The sequence below is a fragment of the Melospiza melodia genome, chromosome 9 (genome assembly GCF_035770615.1).
Source record: "Melospiza melodia melodia isolate bMelMel2 chromosome 9, bMelMel2.pri, whole genome shotgun sequence".
Classification (NCBI taxonomy): domain Eukaryota; kingdom Metazoa; phylum Chordata; class Aves; order Passeriformes; family Passerellidae; genus Melospiza; species Melospiza melodia.
Window position 1 is genome coordinate 18,056,605 of NC_086202.1, and position 24,182 is coordinate 18,080,786.

The following is a 24,182-nucleotide window of genomic DNA, read 5'->3' on the forward strand; positions in this document are numbered from 1 at the left end:
CAAAGTCAATCCATGTAAATTGAGAATTTCTATAAAATGCAAAAATCTGTCCTTTCAGACCGAGTAGTAGGCTGGGTCACTGCTAGGTGGGCATTTCTGGCAGAAAACATCCTGTCTTCTCTGGCTCATACACTGGGAGGGATCTGGGGTTTCACTGAATATCTAAGCTACAGTAGTTCCTCAAATCATTTCAGGGGTCAGGGTTGTATGAAAACAGGACAAAACTCAATGCTTTTAGTCTGAGAAGTGACTTATGAATTCCCTCTTCCTTTGATTTTTCTGGGGGGTTTTTCAAGGTTCCTTGATGAAGTTCAGGCTCATTCCAGCATTAACAAGATGAGTGTCCAGAACCTGGCTACAGTATTTGGACCAAACATTCTGCGGCCCAAAATGGAGGATCCAGTGACCATGATGGAAGGTAGGTGCTGTTCTGGGGGATGGCACAGCAGCTGTATTTTGGAGCTGTAAGTGAAAGCCATACATTCCTTGGTAGCTGTATCAGTTGCCTGCACAGTCAGAACAAGTCAAGCCATCCCTTTCATCAGGGCCTGTGAGGGATGTTCCAGCAGGCATCTTATCCCACTCACCACTGGACTGGGAGTGTCTCTCCTCTCCACCATGAGGAGATGCCTCTACGCCCCTGAAACTCTTTCTGAGCCTATTGCTAAAATGAAAGCTCAGCTGTTTTTTCAAGAGGACTGTGTTTAAGTACTGAACTGCAGTCATTTAGTATTGGTGCATTTCAGTGGTTATACTGCTCCCTGTAGAGAACATCCAAGCCATGAGGAGAGGACTGTAGTTCTGGCTGTGGCACAGTGGCTACAACTAGAAGTGTCTTAGAAGTGTTGTCTTCTAAGGAGACTGTATGGATCAAAACTTCACATAATCAAAAATAAAAGAGTTAGTTTTGGATGTAAAAAAATCTGAAGCTTTAAAATTATTTGCTTCCAAACAAATCAAGCAAGTTGACATTAGGGCTGGGATACAGCTCTTCTCCCAGGTTCCACTGAAACACAACTACTATTGTGTTTAGCAAGGTTTTTGCATAAAGTTTTGTAGTATTTTGGCAAGCCTGCCAAAAGAATTGATTAATTAATTAGGCACAGATGGGGATGCTGTGCCCAGGATGCCTGAACTTGGCTCTGGTTCTGCTCCCTAGCTGTAGAGCACAGCTGACATGCTATTCTGTGTGATGCCAATCCTTCACTGAAGGTCAGGGTTGTCATGCCTTAGCAGCAGCAGTGCCTTGAGCTCTTCGCAGGTCATGTGCAGATGTGTCTCCCACGATGGCAGCTCACTGTAAGGCAGCAGGACACCCTCAGAGCATGACCTGATGTATTATAGTAGTTCAGGGACTCAAAGCCTACCTCAGAGCTGTGGGCCATATTATTAAGGGTACATTTGATAGTTTCCCTGGCAATATTATTAAGGGTACATTTGATAGTTTCCCCTGTCTGTGCAGAAGGTGCAATATCGGGGAGGAGCAGGGAGTGCGGGAGCAGTGCTCGTTGTTCACTGGTGGAGCTGGGGACAGCTGTGAGCAGCCTGTGTGCGATGCTGGCACTTCCCCTAGTGGCCACGGGGCCAGCGCCGGTGCGGCTCTCGCAGCCTGGCAGCAGCGTGCTCCCTGCCCAGCTGGCACAGGGAACGGCTTTGGGCTCCCATCAGCTCGGGCATTTCGTTCTGCAGCTCATCCCATGGCACAGGTGCCTGAACTGTGTGGAGGTGCACATGTGCAGGTGCTGGGGTCCCTCCTCATCATCGTGTAAAAACACTACAGATCTGACCCAGAATTCTGTATTGCCACAGGTCTGAACTGTAAAACTATTGGGATATGTAGGCTGGATTTTTAGACTTAATAATGATAGCAGGATTGGCAATGTTTTTATTTGAGTTGAGAATTTAGTTGAGGTTGGTTAGATAAAAGTAACAGAGAAGTGGAAAGACTTTTTTTTTTTTTTTAGCTTCAGAGTAGCCTGAGTTGCCTAAACAAACTGATAATGAGATCTTAACAAAAAGCACTCTAATTGTGTCTCTCTTCAAATTTAACCCATGCATTTCAAATAGAAATACCTGAAGTTTGACAGCTAAATAGTTAGGAATGCCCTTATCTTCAAAACATTTAGTTCTCTTCCTGCATTCACAGACATGAAATAGAAGTGGTAGGTAAGCTAAGTACATCTTGCTATAGATCAAAAACTCATCAATAAAATCAAGCTCTTGCCTTGAACCCTGAGTATGTTATTCTCTTTCAGGCAATACTTAAAAATAGAATTGCTTACTCACCCTTCTAAAAGTTTTCCTCTTTTGTAGGAAGTGATTTATATTAGGTTTGGTAAGTGGTGTTCTCTATTATGTTCATAATGGTCTGCTCCACTCCTGGAAGACAGTGGCAGCACATTTCTCTGGGTTTAAACAACAGAGAGCACTTTCAGCACTTGCTGTACACCCTCTCCAAGTGCATATATAATGCAGATGTTTTACTTCCTGCAAGTTTCTCTAGACACTGAGTACAGCAGAACGCCTGAGCTGAAATTTGTAGTTTTTCAATAAGAATAGTTCTGGGCCTGTTCAGACCAAGAAACTGGGTCCAGCCTAGTCATGCCAACAGGCTGGGGTGAGTCGCAGAGGTCTTTCATGTCTCCTCACTTGCTTGCCTTTGTTTTCCATCCACAGGCACCTCTCTGGTTCAGCACCTGATGACAGTGCTGATCAGTGAGCAGGGGCGGATCTTTGCTGTTCCTCAGGCGGATGTGCCAGGGAGCCAGCTGGAGATCAAACCAATGCGCCAGCGCAGCACTGTCGAGTGGATCTCCGAGGAGGACGGGGAGGACAGCAGGTCACAGAACAGCGCTGCCAGCCCCACTGATTTGCCTTCTGGCAATGCTGTGGCTCTGGAGGCCACTCCAGGACCTGCAGTGAAAATCACTCCTCCAGAGCAGAGTGGCAAATCGACCCAGCCTGCCACGAGCCCCAGTAAAAGAGTGCAGACGCTGCCTCCATGGAAATACTCCTTCCGCCAGCAGGGAGCACGGTCTGTGAGCCCAAAGCTGGGCAGTTCTTCCTTAGACATCCCCAACCTCTCCTCCAGTGGGAACTGGTTGATGAACGGCCTGTACTCCCTCCGAGGCCATCGCCGGACAGCCTCTGGGGAGCGAGTGAAAGACTCGTGTTCCTCCCAGAGACTCTCCACTTATGACAATGTCCCCTCATCCAGCCTGTCCCTCAGCACCCACAGCATGGCCAGCACCACCTGGTCCACATCATCCTGTGAGATCTCCGTGATGGACTCGGTGAGCAGCTGCCCAGCCTGCCGGGCCAGTGACTCTTCTGCTTTGAGCTCCCTAAAAACCGAGTGGGTAACTCAGGGCTCGCTGTCCCAGAGTGAGGGCAAGACTGCAGATCTGGAGAACAGCATGGACAGGTTTGAAGCCTGCAGCAGCAGCAGCAGTGAACAGAGTGACCCGGCTGCAGCTTCCCGAGACTCTGTCCAATGCTCCAGGGCCTTACAGAGCTTGGTGGTGGAGCTAAAGACAGAGCTGAGCAAACAGAGGACTGAGTATGAGACTAGTATCAAAAGGTAATGTCTTCTGCAGGGGCACAAGGAAGTCATCTGTCAACATTCTCCCATCTGAACATGGGTGTGGGCTGCCAAGGGTACCAGGTTCTCAGCCCTGAAGTTTGGGGTTGGGTGACAGCAGATTTGCTTCTGCTTTTTCCTTGCTACTCTGAATCCAACATTTCTTTCTCTGATTTGAGAGAGCATCAAAAAGAAAACAAAGGAGACACAGGGAAATCCAGTGCTTCATATTCTGTTGTGTTCACTGTAAATGAGAGCTGCACAGGTAATGCCAAAGTCTGCTCTTAGTGTCAGAGAAATAGCAAAGCAAACATCTTGTAGGGAGGAATTGGGATCCAGGATGGTCAGGTCTCAACAAGGATAATCTGTGCAGGTGCTGATACTTGCACCAGACCAGTCTGAAACTGATGGCTTCCTATTCTTTTCCCAGCTCCAGCATTCTTGAGGAAACTGCTCTTGATTATTTTCCACAGGTTTTTTTGGAGTGGTGGTATTTGGACTGCATCTCAGCTGTAATGTTTTGAGCAGCCCTTTTGTGTTGAACTTCTACAAACCTCACTTTTGGTATCTGATGGAGAAGTGTGGTCCTTGGCTGATGGGGCAGCTTAGCTTGGAAGAGCAGCAGAAATTGTGTCATTTGCCAGCTGATGCTGTACTTTCCATCTGAGCTCAGAAAAATTCATTTCAGCTTTCAGGAGAGTTGTGTGTACGGCTGGGGCTAGGAAGTAGGAAGTATTAATAACAAAGGAGTCATTAATTTGTGTGATATGTTAGGTTTTATGAGTGTATGTGATAATAGAAAGACTTTTAGGAAAGCATTCAGGAGAAATATGCACATGAAATATTGGTGCTTAAAGGGATTAGATGTATTTTAATATACAGCCATGTGCAAAAATTGTAATACATGCTGCTCTGCAGCACCAGTACTCTGCACTGAAGAAGGGCTGTAGTCCCATTTCTTACCAAGAGTTGAGTTCTCAGGGTTTGGGGTTTTTTTGTTTTTGTGTTGTGTTACTGTTATACTCCTTCAATTATTAAAACTCAGATTGGAACCTGAGGTATGAAAATGCTGCCAGTCTCCCAGACATGGTACCAAAAGCACGTAAGACTGTTGGGATTGTGTAGCACAGCTTTAGGCTGCGGTTTTTGGCACTTTTTTCTTGTTAAGGTAGTTTCTCAAAAATGTATCTGAACTGTGATCTCTTCCCATGGGCCAGTTGTTAAGGTAGGTATTCCTCCTGCTATCTTCCTGCTTTATTTTATGATTTCCTCTGGTGGTGGCTTGCCAGCCCCCTCTGCGTTTCTGGCTCTTGCACTGTGCTGCCTTGGTGTGTGGAGCTGGAAGGAGAATCAGGCTGTGCAGCAGTTCCAGTTCCCACCTAACATCCCCAAGTGGGAGAAAAGCCCCACCTTGTATTCAAAGTGTAAGAAAGAGCTCATGAAACACCAGCAGCTGCTAGCATGGGATGTTGGGAAAGGCCTGTGAATGAGGGTGGAAGTTCATGACTTACATGGTTTGCTTTTTTTGATGCCCTACTGATACAGAATGGGAGGAGGTGAGGGTTATGTGCCTTACATTTAATTGTGCAGAGCTGCCCTGGCAAGCCTTGTTGCAGGGATACAGGTTAATAAACAGAAATACCAGGCTGCAGAACCTGGAAATGTGTAGCTGCACATTCTTGCCTGCTGCCTGGGGGAAGAGATGGTTTCCCACCTTTTATCAGTAAAACTGTTCCAATGATGCCTTAAGCTGCTGCAGGAGCATCTAGGAAGACCTGTTCTCCATTTCAGCTGTTGAGCTGCTTCAGCTCCAACACCTGCCTTTCCCTGCAGCTGGACAGGACAGAGAGCACTGTGGCTCCAGGGGAGGACTCTAAATTGTCCAGGTTTGACAGGGCAAAGTAGCTGAGAGAAAAATGCCTAATGAACTAAAGAGTTTCATAAAACCAGGCAAGGTGCAATCACTCCTTTTTGTAATAAACAGGATGACTCCAGCTGTTTGGGCCTACAGCCTGAAGGACTGTGCTGTCAAGTCTAAGAATTTCAGGCCAAGTTTTTCAGCTCTGAAAAATTTTGCAATGTTTTTACTACATCTGCAGCAATTTATAGGTGCAAAAGTACATTCCTTTTCAATTTGCATGGAAGTCTGCTACTGTGGAAAGACAGGAGCTAACTAGCAAAGAAGGCTGCTTAGCACAAAAGATTTAGGCTGCCTCACCAGCTTTATTTTATTGAAGATAATTTAGTCCCCTGAAATTGTAAATGTGCCTGTGTAGTTTGCAGAACTGTGTGTATCTAGCAGGACATGTTTTAATGAAAGAATATGAGCTTTTCTCTTGGCCCGTACATAAGTGAAGGGAAAGCAGAGTGAGTACCTGCCTGGGGCAGAGGTAAGGAACACTTGCTGATGGAAAAGCTGTTATTTCTCATCAACTGCCCATTTTCTCTCTCTTAGTCAGAGGGAGGCAAGTTTTATTGCCTTCCTGTAACCACTCTGTTCCCGAGCATTTCTCCCTCAAGGCTAATATAATTACCAGACATTCTCTGTTGAGTTTCAGTAATTCATGTTTACCACCTGGCACTCTTAAGAAAGCGTAAGCATTGGGAGAGGACTGTTATGAATGTAGCAATGCTGAATAATTCAGTCCTGAGTTAGCAGTTCAGGCTGCTGTAGTTGACCCCTAAACTCAGTGGTAGAAAATGTAATTGTCAACTCAGAGCTGTTATGTGTGTGTGGGGCAGCATCCCAGCTTCAGAAGTGTCATATTCCAGCTGACACTGTCTGGACATAAAGGTCTGCCTTCATCCACAAGGGCTGCTTTTTGCTGGACTTGGTGCAGGTCAGTGCACCTGTGACTTTGATTCATTGTGAAAACTGTGACAATCAAACTACCATCTTTAGCTGTATGTAAGGAAACAGAAAGGAAAAGTTTAAGGTGATGCATTGCCCTTTGTCAGTGATAAACTTCACAGAGAATACCATCAAATGGTTGGTGAGGAAGGACTGTGACCTCATTCCTATCTGATCCCTAAGGATGTTTCTCTATATGGGATATCCATATAGGGAAACACAATATCCCTATATGGATAAAGATTATTTTGGGATTATATACTTGAACTCTGCCTAAGTGAGGAGTTAAGGAGTTAATCAATCAATCTCCTCAGGCAGGCAGTCTGGCACTGGAAAGTAGGCATTGTTTTCTAACATTTGAGCATTTTCCTCAAGATGCAAATAAAGGAAGCTCTGCCCTAAATTGAACAGTAATGAAATAGCATTTATTCTCTCCTTTAAAAGTTCCTCTTGGAATATGTTAAATTTAAGTTGTTCCTCTTAGTTTTTTATAGTCATCAGCATTATTTATCCAGCCACTTTAAAAAAGCCTTTTTTTTTTCTTCTCTGTTGGTTTTAAGAATTGAAGAAACAAGTGCAGATCTGAGGAACCAAGTGGTTAGATTAGAAGAAGAACTGGACCAAGAACGAAAGAAATACACAATGCTGGAGATAAAGCTGAGGAATTCCGAACGCGCTCGTGAAGATGCTGAGAAGAGAAATTACCTCCTGCAGAAGGAAATGGAGGAATTTTTTTCAACATTGGGATGTTTAACTGTTGGGAGTCAAAGTGCTAAAGTCCCCAAGTAGAACAAATATAGAAAATCCTATTCCTGACAAAATGAGTGAAAATGCATATTTTGTTCTGGTATACTCATGTATCATGAGTAATTCTATCGTGATTGTGCTCTCAGTGACACTTGCCCTGTTGTCTCTACATGTGCTATAGTATTTGGGCCAGCTGGGAAAGACTGCTGACCATAAAGCTTGAAAATTTAGTGTCAGATTGCCAAGAAATAGTGGGTCCCCTCTGTATCCACAGAACAATAAGATACTCTTCTCCAGAGTGTCCTGATGCCATCTTAGGACTCAGCTGCACCATCCTTTTGTTGGCTCAAGGAGAGTGGAAGGTCCTGCAGAGTGGGTGGATGGCCAGAACCAACAGACAAGCTGAGCCTGGAGCTGAGGGATCCCCACACTTGTGCTTGGGAAGGTGGCAGTTCCAGCCTGTCACCACAGCCAGGACATTTGCCAGATGGATTTAATGAGGTGGCTTTCGCCCTACTCCCTCCATAAAGTTTGTTCAAATTTCTCATTCCTAGAGTGATATTATTTTATGAAGATATTGCGAAAACAAGGTCTGCAAACATGCTGAAGATACCAAAATCTTGACAATTCACTAAAATTGTCCCTTACCCACCTAATGTTTTTAGTGTTTCACAAAAATGCAGCTTTAAATTAAACTGTGATTAATAATGACATTGGCTACACAAACTCTTTGGAACTTTAAATATGCACATTTTGCCTTAGGTATCTGAAGGTTTTCTGAGCCAAAAATAGAGCAGTATTAGCTGCAAGAAAAAAAAATCTTCTGAGATGATATATGTATTAAGGCAGAAGATGGAAGATCCTTATCATCAAAACACATCCAAACTTTAATAGCAAAACTTATGGTAAGAGAAATCAGTGCAATTGGGGTGGGGGTTGTCAGGGTGGTAAAGGGGGGAGGATGGGGATCTATCCTTAAACTTTCCTGCACAATGTACACTTTCCTCCCTTGCAACATTTCTCCTTACACCAGCTGATATTTTTGTTGTTAGTTCTTACAGGGATATGAGGGGACAGGAAGAATACTGCACACAACCCATCATCACAACTTCCTTACTTCTGCTAAGGAAAAATCATTAGAATGAAGCTGTGAGTTCTGGTAATTTGCTGCTGGGCTGACTTCCCTTCCACGTGATTTCAAGAAGTTCTGCATAGCATTTGTAACACCCTGTGTCATGCAGAGCCTGCACACAGAAAACTGTTTCACCAGATTCAGCTTGAATTTCACCTGCAAGCCCAGCATCGTTCACTTTGTCTTGGCACTCCATCTTTGACATCCTGAGGTAGCTTGGGAGTCTCTAAGGAGAAAGAATTTTAACAAAAAGTGCCACAACAACATGAACTGGCTAAAGGGAAAGTATGGACTGTAACAAAGAAGATTGCTTTAAGTATTTTGGAAAAGTGCCCTGAATCTCATTTCTTACTAGAGAAGACTTTGATTCACTGTCTGGAAATAACCTTAGAATGGGTTTTTACATACCAGGACATAGTCAATACTGAAAGATACACTTTCTCCTCAGCATCTCACAGATATCCAGGTATTTCAATATTTTGAACATCTAGGTATTAACTTGTTTCTATTGCACTGTAAAACCTCTCCTTATTACAGAAATGTAAAAAATTGTAAACCATTTAAAGTGAGCAAAAAGCAGAATTTAAACCTAATCTTTCCTGGATAAGAAATGTCAAGCAAGGTGATACAGTAAATCATGTGGATTGGTGCACTCAGTTATTTCAAAACCTTTTTCCTACTTCCCAGGCTCTCCAGCTGCCCTGCATTCCTTACTGCCCCAGTATGAGGCAGGTACCTGCACGTTCAGCAGCAGCTGCCTGCCACCTGCAGGCATCAGCATCATCCCCAATTTTTTTTCCCACCTCTGCCTTGAATTCATTACCAATGGTCTCAAGTTATCATTTAAGGAATAAGATGGCCATTTAAAACAGCAGCATAATCAGATGCATAATGTGAGAGAGAAGCAGTAACAGTGACTGAGCTGGAAAAGCAAGCAGTGTGGCAGGGAGCTGGAGGTACAAGGTCAGTCATCACAAAAATAAACCTTAATATTGGAGGGTGGTCTAATGGTTGTAAGTAGAACACCAGAAAGCAGCATTCAATCCCATTCAGTACTAGTAGCAAGCAGGGTATTTTATTGTCCTTTTTTATTTCTACCCAAATCATAGAAGGCTTTCACTGACAGCCCACACCTCCCTTACGCTAGTTATATTGCATTATCACCTGTAAGTATCCAGTGCAGACTGCTCCCTTTAGTTCACACTCCAAACTCAAGAGAGTTAACCAGCAGTCCTGGCCCCTGCTCATCTGGTGTTTAGTCTCCCAGTCAGCAGGGCTCAGTTCTTAAGTATTTATCCTTAGGTAACTGCTAAAAAACCCACCTATCCCAAACCTGCAGATCCAGGATAGGATCATGAGATCTGTAACACTGCACAATGTGGTATCCAAAATAAAATTAAGTCCTTTTAATATACAAAGAAACTCTATGCACTCAAAATGAGGAGTGAAACAAACCAGTTCCAGACTGGCTGTTGTGCTCCATCAACATCTATGGCTCCTGTTCATGAGGAATAAATTTCAGCTGCTTCTGAAGATGAGCCACTGCAGTAAATAAACCTGGCAAGAAGCTGCAAACAACCCAGTTCACACTAAAACGCACTACAGTGGGATGTTAACCTCAAGTGCAGCAACAGGACCAAAATGCTAAATTCCTGATATGGGCAATTATGCAAGAAATGAGATCCACTTGTACACAGCTTTGAAGACCACTATGCCTTTATGTGAGGAAGATGATAAACCTTTTCCTACCTTTCCTGTTTCCATACTCTTCTCCACCAATGCATTTCTCCACAGCAAGCACTGGAGACTACTCCTTATTTTGCAGACATTTCACTTGTTGCAGTCCTTGATTTAAATGTCAGCTTTCTTAGCAAGTGTTTGTCTGGTTATTGTTAATTAAACACGACAGAAGGTTCTTGGAATAGATAAACTTTTACCACAGCTTCACCTGTGCCATCCTCCCAGCCTGGAATATCCCTTCCAGTATTATGCAGGCAAAAAACAAAACAGTAAAAACTTTTCAGTGAAAAAAACTCCAATATATGCTTTAAAAGAAAGCAAAACAGCAACACTTCAGAATAACAAAGAAAACTTCGGTAGTAGTGGCATTTCTAACACAAAAAAGAACATGAATTAATAGCTTAATGACTCATCTACATTCACATGAGAGTTCCACTGAAAGCAGAAGCATTCAGGAGTGTTTCAGTCCTGAGGCACCAGACAAATCCTGGGCAGAGCAATGACTCTCTCTGGCCTTGCTCTGTAATAACATTATCATGGGAAACTGGCTGCACTTTATGCTGATTTATGCAAATAAAGAAGAACATTTCTGAGTTCCCTACCACATTCGTAGAAGAACATCCCACAAATTGGTGACCCAGATAAACAAAGCTGCCTGCACTGTGGTCACAGTCCCTGTCCCTTGAAACTGGGCACAAAGGCACCACCAGCACAGCTCAAGGGCAGCTGCAGTTGTTAAGGAAGCACTGAAACCCTGCTGGAAGTGACTTTTGTTGGGACTTACCTGTGGGAGAAGTGCCAGTGCAGTGGGTGCTCCAGGCATCCAAGTCAGCTCTCCAGAAGTCAGATCCTTCGGGCTTCTGCAAGATGCGGTGTTGACAGATTCTCCCTTACACCAGGCAGCCCAAGGCTTACCTCTTTCAGCAGCACAGCTCTCAGCTGTATTTCCAGGAATTAAGGTGGCTGGAGCTGGCAGCAAGGGAGCAAGAATGGATTCCCACTGGTCACAAAGACCATCAATGCTGTTAACAGTCGGTGGCACATCCCAAGTCCATGGGAATGAAGAAATGGAAAAAACATGTCACTTTGCCCACAAGTGAGCTCACACACAAGCCAGGATAATACCATTAAAAAACAGATGAATGCTCAGGAAGGACTCTCACTAATAAGATTACAAGTGCAGCCCTAGTATGCAATCCATATAAAATCCATTGCAGGCTGGCAATGAAGAAACATTAAATGCATGGTGGTCAAACTTTTTTTTTCTTTTTTATTTAAAATATCATTATAACCAACTGACATACTAGATAACAATGTATACATTCCAGTGGTGCACATGTAATGATCTATGGCATGAATGAGTTAAAAAAACCCCACAATGTTCTCAGTAATGCCCACCAACAGCTTATTTGGAGGGAATAAAGGAAAAGCAGAAAAAGGTATCAAATGTGGGGAAGAAAAAAAATTAGTTTTCCCCAGTATTTTTAATGGTGTATCTTCCCCTTCATATTTCTTGGGACATAATAAAATTAAGAATATACTTCAAGAAGGGCAGAAGGAATGATCACAATAATTGGGGTGGGATTTTTTTTCTCAACTTTAGTAATAAAAGTTAAAGAACTCTCAAAAATAGACTAGATATTGGGCCTACAAAAGTAATTCATCTGTATGCAAAGCTTACCAAGAATTATTCCTTTTGTAAAATGTAAAGGATGAGCTGACATTACTAGTAAGCTATTTTTACCCTACAAAACCAGACTACAGTAATAAAATCACCAATTTACAGCTAACACAATAATCTAGATGTACATTACTGTACACAGGCTATATATACATTACACATGAACATCCTATGTGAAATAGATAAGAAACATACTGATATTGTCTCAACATTGGCCAATAGGTTTGTTTTTCTAAAGGAGGTGTATTTTCTATTCACATTCAGTGTAGTTCCAATAGCAAGGGTTAGCTTTGCTTACTTAAGAAACGTAGAAAGTTTGTGTGAGGTAGATCAAGAAAACCTAGCTTAAATTTTGAACTGCAGAAATAGAAACACAATGTGATCTGTAACACAGACATACAAAGAGAAGGGAGTGAGAGACCATTTAAAATACTATTATCCAGTGCCCTTAACTAAGAATATATTAAATTAATTGAAAATTTGGGTAGGCAGTACAGTCTTATCACATGCTTCAATGAAAACCTCTTTCTAATTCTGCTGAAAAATACAGACAGGCTCTCCTTCAACTGCTCCAAACCACTGACAGGAAAATGAAATGTAACAGTATGGACAAGCTGCTGTCAAAAGCAAATAACAATATAGCTACAAACTGTAATTCACTCCCTTTAGCAACTTGAAAAAGTAAGACAAAATATAAGCTGAACCTTCTTCACTTTTGCCCATGATCTTTATCAAGAAACATTTACTGTCATACTCTTCAGATTATTGGCTGTGTAGGACCATCCTCCTGTAGGAGGTTTTGGATGTTTTCCTTCATGCACTGCTGAGCTGAATGCTCCATCCATCCATCCATCCATCCATCCATCCATCCCCTACAGAGCCCTGGCCCTGGGCAGCAGGGCCCTACTGGCACGCTGGTGCTGGGGACACAGGACACTCCCACCACACCACTGCTGCTGATGTTATGTCCACCTGGAATTCCTGCCCGGAAAGATGCTCCTGCATCTCACATAGTAAACGTTCTTCAAAGCTAAAAGACCAAGCTTGGCCAGGGCAAAGTGCCACATCTGCTCAGCTGAGCACTGACCCAGGGATGAGCATGTTCCACCAGGGAGCTGTGCTTGGGCAGCACAGCTGCTCACACACACCAACACATCAGCTCTGAGCCACTGACTTGCACCAACAAAGGGCTTCCCAGCACAGCATCCCAGTACTCTCTAAGGGTACTAATTCCCCCCCACCCATCTCTATTTCAAGCCCTTGAACAACCTACTTCTACAGGAGGAGAGAGCTGCTTTACCCTTGCTGCATGGCACAGCTTTGCCCAGAAAAGGCAGACATCAATCTCACTGCCCAACTTTGAACCTCACCTGAGGTAAGGGAGCAGACAGCTCATGGTAATTCAATCCGTATCAACTCCCAGTGGATTGGAATGGCCTTAGAAAGTTGCATGCACTTTAGTGAAGCCTGTTGTCTTGAGAAGATTCCAAATCAAAATCTAAAATAAAACTTACCAATATTTTAAAATTATACAGCGTATTGTATAGCATATAATCTAACAATAGACAAAGACAGCTGAATTCCAGTTACCCATTTGTTTGCTATCTGTGGCAGTGTACATCTATCTGAAAAAAAATTATATTTCAACAAATAAAAAGGGAAGTTAAGACTAGGATGCTGTTGTGATAATTTGATTACTGAATATGATTTTGTCTTTGAAATTTGCCATCACTTTAATTTGCCTAAAATGCAAGCAACTGAAAAAAAGAAAAAGCAACACTCCTGTGACGATGGTGCCAAAAGTGAACTGTTGCCACAGGCAAAGCTCTGACCCTACTGAAGCAATACCTTTAAGCACAGCTTGCACACACATTGCAACAGGCTGCAGTGGGCAGTTCTGCACATTCACTAACTTTGCCTTGAAAGAAGAAAAGCTCAGTTCTCCTTAGCACTTATCAGCTCAGTTCAGTTACTATATATTTCAGAAACTGGAAAGCAATAGCAAAAAATATTTTTAAGTTTCAAAATATTTCAATCATCACTGCAATCCAGTGGGGTCTAAAATAAATTTAAATAGGAACTAGATTTACTAATTTATTTTTAACAGCAGTGAGAGGCATCAGAAGTTATTGTCAGTCTTGACTTCATTACACTGTGCAGACCACACTATCACTTGACCCTATAAAACAATGGAGTACTTTTGTTTGACCACAAATTTTGGCTTAATTCACAGCTTAAACTTTGATAAAAAAATTACAAAATAGACTGTTCCATTGGTCTCTGTTCAACATATTCTACATTCCAGTGCTAGATGAATCCAAACTTGTCCTGCCTGTTCTGAGGTAATATACAATTTGGCAGGATCTTGCAAAAATAATTGCCTTAACAAATGTGGCTTAGGAAGGCAGTATTAAAATATTAGATATAAACGAGGAAAGCAAAATTACATGCACACAGCACTTACCAGCAGTCTAGCCAGGCCAGGAAAACAACTGTGCAGTTTATCAATTTAGTTATCTTTGAGACATTACCATTCCTTGCAACCCTGCATGTTTTTCAAAAAGACATGTTGGACATTGACATTACTATCACTTCTGTTTTTCTAATACTTACTGCAAAAACAAATTTTCCTCTTTCAGTTCAAACTTCAAAAAGACGCAACAAGCAGAAGGAACCACACTGAAGACCACTAGTCACTCCTGGATGACCTCTGCAGGCAGTTACATTATTTGCTTATGCTCAGTGCCTGGCAAGACTTCTGTATTTTTTATGCCCATTTTTGTGAGCTTTACCAATTTGAATTCCTCTTCACATTCTAATTCACTACACAAAATATACATCTACACAAGGCAATCAATTATACAGCCTAGCTTCACTAAAAATCTGCATTTTCCAAAGAAATAAATTCTGAATGATTGTTTAACTCATACATAAACTTAAGTCAGTTACACATAAATCATTCTGTAAATATAAAATGTAAACAGTTAAAATACTTCTGTGAGGAGCAGCACCATCTTACATGACTATTTATTAACTGTTCTATATATCTCAATATATCTTTTGTTTAAAAAGTGTATTGAAACTTGCAGCTTCATTAATGAAAACTACTGAATATTTATGACTTAAAATGAACCACTGCTAAGATTTCTGCTACACTGATCTCATGGTGAAATGAAAGAGATAAATATTAATTTATACAGCACTACTTCTCCCCCCTTTGTATGGCATATATTGCTCAATTAATGCATTAGCTACAGAAATCCTGAGGTTCTCCTACCACTTCATGGTTTTTAACAATCAGTTACTTTTGGTGGAGAAAGAGTAGTTGAAGTTTTGCCCCTACTGCATTCATGTCATTCCCTCCTTGACCCAAAAAGCACTCAAAAAGAACTTGCCTTAGTAGACAAAACTAGTAAGAACCAGAACTCCCAAGAACCACATCTCACATGACAGTATAGCTACAGCATATTGATATTCCCTCTTGTCAGTCTAAACATCCTGGATACACTTCATTTTGTGTGTAGAAAAACAGGCTACGAGCTAGAAGTAAACAGTTTATTGGCATTGCAATGTATTATTCATGAAGTATCCTCATGTTTTATGGTGATCACAAGATTTGGCATGCCACAACTCTGCAGAAAACATCACATTACTCTGCTAGGCTGGATATTTCTGCAGCTTTGGAGATATGCTTTGCTTTCTTAAGTTCATAAACCCATTCAGATAATGTTACTCTGCAAAGGCTTTTCCTGTTTCTCTAAAAAAAACCTCACTAATTGTTGCTTTTGCTGAAGTACTATAGGCAAGTGGCCAAAATAAAAGAGGATTTTGTTCACTATCCAGCACCACAGTAGTATGCCTGAAACTACAGCTGGCTGCACTGAATTCTCTCCCCCTCCACCTGGGACACAGATGTATGACCAAGCATAAAACTCTGAAGGATATCATGAACAAAACATCTGGAATAAATTCTAATTAAAAAATTGAAAACCTATAAAATCTTAAATAATTCATCATATGGTAATGACCACAACATTAATATGTGCTTTGATAAAACAAATCTTACAAATTCAGTAAAAAAAGATCAGCAGCATAATAGTAAAGCAAATATGCAGATTTTAAAACCACAATAAAAATTACCAGGTTTAATATTTTACAGTTAATTACAGCAAAAAAGTGGCTGCTTATAACACAACTTACAGTTTGAAATTACAGCACTTTATGATGAATTCCATGATTATTTTTGAAAAAACACTCAAAAATACCACCAAATTTTAAAAGTGCCCTATTAATGACTAAAAGGACCCCCCCTCCCACCCCCAAAAGACCAAGTAGTCATCTACAGCAACCCAGAGGTCCAGCTGAGGTTTCTAGACTGCTGTCTGTATCAGAGGCCAATGTTGGATCTGTTGACATTGAAGACACATCGTTGACAGATGACGATGAAGATGGGTGTTGAGAGCCATTGATCATTGCTGCACCTGTGCTATGAGAAACAAAACAGCAAATCAGTTGCAGATACAGTTGCACAGTTCAGTACTTGCATTAGTCTGCCTATTCCTAATGGCTGTTACTTTTCTGTTTTGGCAAGTTTGAAGAGATGTGTCTCCATCTGCCATCAAAATAAATAAAATCCACAAGTCTTTAACGTGGGGCTTAATAGATGGTGTGTCAGGAACTGAAATAAATGAAATATCAATTACGCAGGGCCAACGATATGGGGATTGAACAGATCAGTAAAATGATGTCAGCCCTGAATATTCCACTCAAAAATACAATGTCTCAATTCAAGAACCCTATTCTTGAGTTAGGGTTCTTTGATCAGTTTTACTCCCTCCTGACCTAAAACTCAGTGGAGCCTTGTACTGTGCTTTTATTGTAACCAACCTAAAGGGGCTGGCTGGCCACGTATAACCCCGTTCTTGGTTCTTTCCTCCAGGTCCATGACTTCCTTGTATATCAACTCTGAAAATGCAAAGAAGGAAAAAAAATGAATTTGCAACCCAAAGACTAGATCAGTAATACATCTCCTATTAAAATGTCCACTAAATTTCACAGGTCTATTACTATTAAGAATTAGTTTTGAATAACAGATTATAGGCTACACAACAACTGGCAAGTGATATAAAAAAGTACATTCTTTTCTGTTGGATCTACAGTGGCCTGGGATGCTTGAGAACACACTGGCATTACTTAGGGCTCTTTTATTCAGGTTGCTTGGAGACCTGAAGCTAAGCTGAGTCCTAAGGCCCACTCAGTTTTTATCAATGATTTCTTTGGTAAGGGAAACTCAATCAGCAGTCTTTGAAGGAAGAGCCAGGACCACCTGAAGACTTGTCCTTCTAGGTCAGCACAACATACATAGCTCAAGCTCCTGCATTTTTTTCAACTGTAGCAGCTTGTCCAGAAGAGTTACCCTCCCTATAAATGCTGTCCTTGGACTGCAAAAGGTGACTGAGATGAGCAGGTCTTTAGTTCACTTCAAAGGTTCATCTCCTTTGCTTGAATTGTTTGTGTCCCAACAATTGAGAGTCTGTGAAGCACTGGTCTGTTCCCGTGACATCCAAGGAGATGAAGTAAATACTATTAGGTTGCTCAGAACAACTTCAATAACAATAATCACTGGGGCTCAGCATACTCCCAAAAGGCTTATTATACTTCAAATGCCTTTCTTACCTTTCCACTCTTCTATCGTGTGCTCCCTCTCATCTAACTGCTTATCTGGTATTTTTGGTGGAGGCTGAAAAACAAAACTAACTCATCATAGAGCAATCAAAAGGGATATAGAACCAGTATAAATTAAAAATGAAAGTAACCATTCAGAACATGAACCTCATTTAAAAATAATATTTACATTATTATATATCTGCTCATACTTGGACTTATCCTGTTTTTTAGATGCTACCACAGTCTTTAAAGTTCTTCTGATTAACAAATTTGCTTACATTACTGTAACAGAGAAACAGTCTGGTAGAAGAGCTCCTAATTACAGTAGTCTCCATCACAAGCAGCTTTTTTTAGCTACTGTCAATTACTAAATTCTCTATCAAGCCATTACAGAGCACCAGAACTATAATTGCTCTGTCTAAATCAAGTAGATTTTTCTATTCTTAGTGGCCATCACTTAACTCTTCTTTTTTAAAAATAACTTTTCTCATAAACTGAAATTATCCTTCAACTTATTTCTCAAGGAAAAAATTTACATTAATCCTTTTGTTCATTAGTTTTAATAACTAAAAGCTCAAGATCTTGTATTCAGATTTTGCTGAAACACTTATTTCTAGTTGAAGAATAGTATCAATTCGTACAACTGATGAAAGAATTTAGCTTCCCCAAGAATAAATACCTCAGAACCCATCAAGGGCAATCAAATCACACTGAAACAACTGAAGCTCAATACATTAGAACCCTATAGAAAAGATTTCAGATGCATGACTACATGTTCAGGAGATGATAGGCACTTATACACCAACACAGAGATACACAAACACAGAGACAGGTATCTCAACCCATTCCTGATGCTATTTCTAATAAGCACATTTATCAATGTCAATAAAAACAATTATGGCTCAGTTAAGCTTCTAATGAAATGTGCAACAATCTTTTGTCAAGCAGTTGTTCCAAGCATCACAGCAAGATGGCCTCATACAGCAGATTGCCAAGCAGAGAACTAAACCAAGGACTTACAGCTTCTGCTTCTGATGGATCATACCAAACATTGATGTATGGGTGCTGCAGGGCTTCATCCACAGAGATTCTTTTAGAAGCATCTATAACCAGCATTTTTGATAACAAATCTCTTGCTTGACTTGCTGCAAAAATAAAATTTTCTGTTTAGATTACTCCCATATACAGAACACATAACACAGTGTTTCAAACTTTTAAAGAGAAGGGTCAGAGTAATCAAGTCCTAATTAAATATCTATGCAACCCTCACATAATATGAGGTTTAGGAGAGTGGTCCATTTGATGGCAAAAAAAAAAACCTGAATAGAATGACCCAGGTGGGAAAGGGGTCAAACGTTTCATTATCCATTTTCAGCATACAGTGTCCCTTGTTGTGACAGCCTTATGTGAAACAGCTCAGGTGGCAGTGCAGCCTTGTCTCAAATAGCAGCAGGCAAGCACCTACTGCCCCTTTGTCACATGCTTTTAGTCACAGAGAACACGGTGAGAGACTCCACTGAGTAGGTGGCCTTTAGAACCAGAAAGTCTCTGAAGTAACTATAGGGTATCTATATATTATGAACATAAATTCTTTATTCTCATCCCTAGAGAACAAAGATCTGCTCTGCCTACACAACTTCTATTCCAACCTCCCCCCATTCTTCTCTAAACTGCTTTGGCATCTGCCATTGAGAAGAATATAGATATTTACATGTCTTTATAAAGACAGCTCCAAGAATAGGAGCTGTCTCATGAAGATATGAAAATGGAGGCAAACACATGTCAGCACATTCATCCACTCCCATGATACAAATATGTAGAACCTAAGCAGGATGATTCTATATTGAACAAAACCAAGCTACATTTCTGTTCAATATATCAAAGTTTTAAAACTTTTAAAACATACAACACACAGAAGACAGACCTTACCTTTAAGTTTATTGTGTTCGGAGTCAGCTGGGAAAAGGACATCTGGAAAGAGTTTTTCAAAACTATATCCAGCATATTTAGGTCTGTTCTCCACGTAAGTTCGGACTGTAGGCTGTAATTTCTTCATAAATTCGGGGCATGGTGTTCCTAGCTGCTCTATAACTTTATTCCATTGATCAATATCTAAGGTTATGCAGCTAAGAAAAACACTGTGTCTGGTTTTCAGGTACAAAGTTATGTTCAAACCACATGAAATAACCAACAGAGAAAACAGAGGAAATTATAATAAAGTATCAAGTTCATCATCATGACTTAGGACTACTTTCTTACATGGTGAACAAAGCAAGACTATGACAGTGTAGTCAAGGCAACATGTATTTCACTCAAAATCGTTATTGGCTAGAAAAGGATATAATTCTGAGAAACAGAATATTAGAAGACTCACAAAATATTTAAATACAACAAATTTAACTTAAGTCCTTGTCTGGGTCCTGGAGAACTCACTCCCTGATCTGAACATACATTGGAAGCAGTCAAGCTACTACACATCACCAAGGCACTCCTGAGAATGACCCCAAGTGGGTGCTTTGTCCTTCTTTCTCATCTTGGTACCTCAGCCCAGTCCTGGGCAACCTCTCACCAAGGATGTGCAACACTCAGCACCAGTGGGCACACAAAGGACCAAGGCCTGGCCCACACAGGTCAGTGACAGTATTGTCAGGGACTTGAATGAAGTTAAAGAGTTTCAAGGATGCATAAGAAACATCTTAAGTGAGAAGTTGACACACTCTGAAGGGAAGACTGACCACTTCAGGGCAGAAGTATCTAATACATTTTACTGAAACAAAAAAAGTAAAAATTGGTTCAGGAATTCCTAGTTGCAGATGGTTAAATACTGGGGGAAAGCTCAGATAAAATTTTATATACACTAATTCATATTCTCCCCAACATTTTCTCTTTGGTTGCCATCAAAGACTGCTTACCAGGCTACCCAAATCAACAGTGGGTTGAAGCACACCCTCTCTTATATTCTTAAAAATCAACAGCAGATCTCTATATAAGGATTCTCAAGCTCTGCTGAGCTTTGACAAAAGCAACTATTTACATTGTATGGCACCAAGTCTAAATTAAAAAGCCATGCCAGCAAACTAGATGCATAAGGCAAAGCATGGTTCAGTTCATGCAATGACAGAGCTGTGTGAAAGTAAGGATACTCTGGATTTCCTTACCATGGCTCAAAAATCTCCACCCCATTTTCACCCCTAAATAGTACTACATCAAATTTTAAACAGTAACCTGTACCAAAAGCAGGAAACATTTCTGATGGCATCTAAAAAAAACCACTCTGTAAGTAATAATAAAACAAATTGGATCTCAAAGTCCAATTATTTTCACTAATTTTAGCAAGGATCAAGTAGTTTTAGTTCTGTTTGTTTGGAGCAGACTCTGCTTGAAATACTGTTCACAGGACAACCCATATAGACACCACCAAACCATTCACGGAATAGAAAGACAGAAATACCAGGTATTTCTGAAAGCTCCTTGCAGGATCATTTCTGCACACAGAAAATAAATCTCCAGAGTGTAACTAATGAAGATGGTTAGGAATTTTGGTAAACATTCTCTATAAATGCAAAGAATAGTAACTACTAACATGCTCAGGCACTAAACAAGATTAGTAAATTACTACATAAAAATGAATTCCAAAGTAAAACCAATGCATATGAACCAAGAAAACACCCTCTAAACAAAAAGAAGTCTGTTCTAATTGTGACAACATTCAAAAGTAATGAAGAGGGACTATATTACACTGGAAAAAGAAAAGAAGAGGGGAAAAATGAAAAGAAAAAATAAAGCTGTTTGCCCAAGTGGTATATAATGAACTTGCAAACTGGTATTTGAAAAGGCAGTTTAAAACCAGTATTTTAAAAATTAGAACCACCTTAATCTGGAATTGTATCACTGCAGTATCTTTTGACCTTTTACAACTACATCTCAGGCCAAGGGTAAGGATACGATCTGTACCAGGAAATAAAACACCACCTTTGATCATTTCTCCCATGATGCACCCAACTGACCAAATGTCAACTGAAAACAAAATGCAATGATATTAACATAAAAGATAGTTATTAAAATAAAATAAATAAAAATATCTAGACACAGACATACACATGAAGTGACTATAAAAAGCATGTGCAATGAAAATGAGTGAAGGTGAATGTATGCTAACTACAGGACCAGCAGAGACTATGTCCTACTGCTAGGTGCAGCCTGAATATAAATGATTTTTTTTTAAGTCTATCACAAGAAAAATCCATGTTCATTTAATAAAAAAAAAATTGTACAATATGCATCTTCATGACACAACATCAATAAGAAGGTTAATGACTTCCTAACTAATTCAACCTGCTGCAGCAGCACAAGGATACAGTCCCTTCCTGGAAAGAGGATTTTGTGGCAAACCATTTCGCCCATAATGCACCCCACAGACCATAAATCCACTATGTTTGTAGCACAAAAAGAAGGAAAAGCAAAGCAAACGGTCATTTAAAATTAAAAGAAGCATAACATGACTGCATCCTATAAACTGCAGAGACAGCACAGGAAGAAGAGCAAGTCTTTGTATTAACCAATGAAAACAGTTTAACATACACCATGTGTAAGGATTAGCTTTTAACTGTCTCAAATACAAGGCAGAAAAACATCCTTTTGTTTAATATAGTGCTAGAGCAAGAGCTTGAGCAGAGAGAGAGAGACACGAATCAGGCAGAGTAAAGGTCTTCTCCACAGCTGGAGGCTTCAAAGGTACCTCTGCCAAGGGAACAGATTCAAGCACCAAAGACAGATTGATTCCTTGAAAGTAATTCCACTGTATTTGTAGGAATAATTCTAAAAGTAACTAAGTAAACTGACTTGTAAAAATATTGCCTATTGAAACAGTTCATGCTTTTTAAGAGAATTACATAGGAATTACAATTGGACATCAAGTATTTCCTAGAAGTCAGATTACCATGCATCTCTCTCTCGCTTTAAATAAAAAGCAAACAGAATCAGTAAAAGATCACTTAGAATTTTAGAGGATCAGTTAATGAGAATGTTAGTATGCTCCTAGATTTTCAGTTCAAATCATTTGTTTTAAATTGTCTCCAGGTACAATGAAATAACATTTTATACAAAAGGAAAACTTAAAAGCAATTTTTAAAAAATGAAATACGCATTCTCTAGATTACCTTAAAATAAATCACTCAGAAGACAAAGATGCACAAGTTTACTTTGTACAGGTAAGCCAATTTCTTTTGCAGTTACTTTCAGAAGTATTGTTAATTCCATTTGCAAAACCTTCCTTGAAGTCATAACAATGAAATTTTATTATTATAAGGACTTTTATGTCAAATATGACACTGGATTTTCAATTAAGCAGATAAGAGGGGGATTTAAGTGACAACAATCTTATAGTAAGAATTATATGTGAATGTTCTGAAGGAGCTCAACAAGGTCAAGCAAACAATATTGCTTCTTATTTTTCAATATTTCTTCTCCTTTATTTATTAAAGTTCCTCTAAAATAGTATCTAGATAATATGATAGGAGATCAAAGTTGTGCATATTAATAGGTCAAAATTAAGGGCCTTGCTCATTTAAAAAATATTACCAACAGCTTAGTTTAGTGCTCTTTTTCCTTTAAAAACTTTTTTTTCAAATACTTAAGTACATATTATTTGGCTTAGAGACCCAAAGAAGCCAAGTTTTCCATTTGACTTTTTAAATAAAATTCTGAATGTTGACTTTTTGATCTGCAAACAACCTGCTGCCATCACAACCCAAAATATACCCAAATCTCTTGTAATTAGCTTGTGTCCAACACGATAAAGTTACCATGCTTCTGGTATCCCTACAAAACCAAACTCCAGATGTTTTGTGGTGTTTTGACTTATTGCTTTCTATAATCAAACAAAAACCTGTCTAATTACAGTTCTCTGATTTTGTAGCAAGCTGAACCAATGATACTGTGAATACTTTCACAGAAGACTAGCGAAGAAGAAATGTAGGTTCTGTCATGCACACTAACAATCCAAACAAATAAATATCTCAGTCTTGCAACAGAGGTCCACTCTCATTCCTCTGAGCTGGCTTTTTTCATTGCTAGCACCATTCACAGACAGCCTGAAGTCCCTTGCTGCAATGGTATGCAGTTGCCAGGCAGGTTTGCAGACTGTGTTAGGAATGCTGAAAAGCAGAGCAAGCCCCAGTTGTGTCAGGAGGTGAGGAGCCACACCTCACACCCCCAGGAGACAGCTCAGGGCCTCCATGGAGGCCTGGCCAGCAGAGTTTGAGACACACAGGGTGACTTGTGGGCACTGCCAGCCTGAGGTGGTGACAAGTGAAAGCAGGGAGCTGCCTGAGCACAGGGACAGCACAGCAGTGAAATGGCAGCAGAACCAGGCCACTCCAATGGAGCGTCAGCAATGACAGCACACTTGGCTCTCCTAATGGGTACCAGAGCTGTTTCCTTGCAGGTGCAATGTATTTGATGATGTGTTTCTCTCAAATGACAGATCTTTTTTTATTTTCCTGAAGAAGATACTGAGAGGCAAATTGGTCACAGAGTGAGTATGGTCAGGAGGAAGTGTATGTAAAATTCCCCTGGAATTTGTCATGGACCTCAAGAATCTATGATGCATGTACTGTCATCTTGACAGCATTGTCTGCACGCTTGTCTCAAGTATATTATTGAGATTTACTTCAGCAACATTAAGAACTTAGTGCAAAAGGCTTAAAGGAGGCTGATTTTAATAAGAAGCAATGCTATAGTAGGTAATCTTGTTTGTTCCTCAGTAGACTTTATGCTCCCTATC

At 40.4% G+C, this 24,182-nt stretch overlaps 2 protein-coding genes across 6 annotated transcripts in view; one reads left to right on the forward strand and one right to left on the reverse strand.

Moving 5' to 3' along the window:
• ARHGAP22 (Rho GTPase activating protein 22) overlaps positions 1 to 11,722 on the forward strand; it is a 119,652-nt gene extending 107,930 nt beyond the window's left edge. Inside the window, exons 8-11 of the mRNA XM_063163598.1 lie at positions 297 to 418; positions 2,677 to 3,580; positions 6,992 to 8,083; positions 8,231 to 11,722. Of these exons, the coding sequence (XP_063019668.1) occupies positions 297 to 418; positions 2,677 to 3,580; positions 6,992 to 7,220 (1,255 nt within the window). The 3' untranslated portion in view covers positions 7,221 to 8,083; positions 8,231 to 11,722. The remainder of the gene's footprint in view (positions 1 to 296; positions 419 to 2,676; positions 3,581 to 6,991; positions 8,084 to 8,230) is intronic.
• Positions 11,723 to 15,272: 3,550 nt separating this feature from the next.
• The window catches only part of MAPK8 (mitogen-activated protein kinase 8), a 32,987-nt gene continuing 24,077 nt past the window's right edge, over positions 15,273 to 24,182 (reverse strand). For 3 of the 5 annotated variants that reach the window (XM_063163599.1, XM_063163601.1, XM_063163603.1), the window contains 6 exons: positions 21,344 to 21,415; positions 19,328 to 19,510; positions 18,419 to 18,543; positions 17,408 to 17,471; positions 16,619 to 16,696; positions 15,273 to 16,212 (listed from right to left, as the gene is read on the reverse strand). In XM_063163599.1, coding sequence (XP_063019669.1) covers positions 16,067 to 16,212; positions 16,619 to 16,696; positions 17,408 to 17,471; positions 18,419 to 18,543; positions 19,328 to 19,510; positions 21,344 to 21,415 — 668 coding nt within the window. In that variant the 3' untranslated portion in view covers positions 15,273 to 16,066. Of the gene's footprint in view, positions 16,218 to 16,618; positions 16,697 to 17,407; positions 17,472 to 18,418; positions 18,544 to 19,327; positions 19,511 to 21,343; positions 21,416 to 21,756; positions 21,829 to 24,182 lie in introns of all 5 variants that reach the window. The other 2 variants (XM_063163600.1, XM_063163604.1) reach the window with 2 other exon arrangements.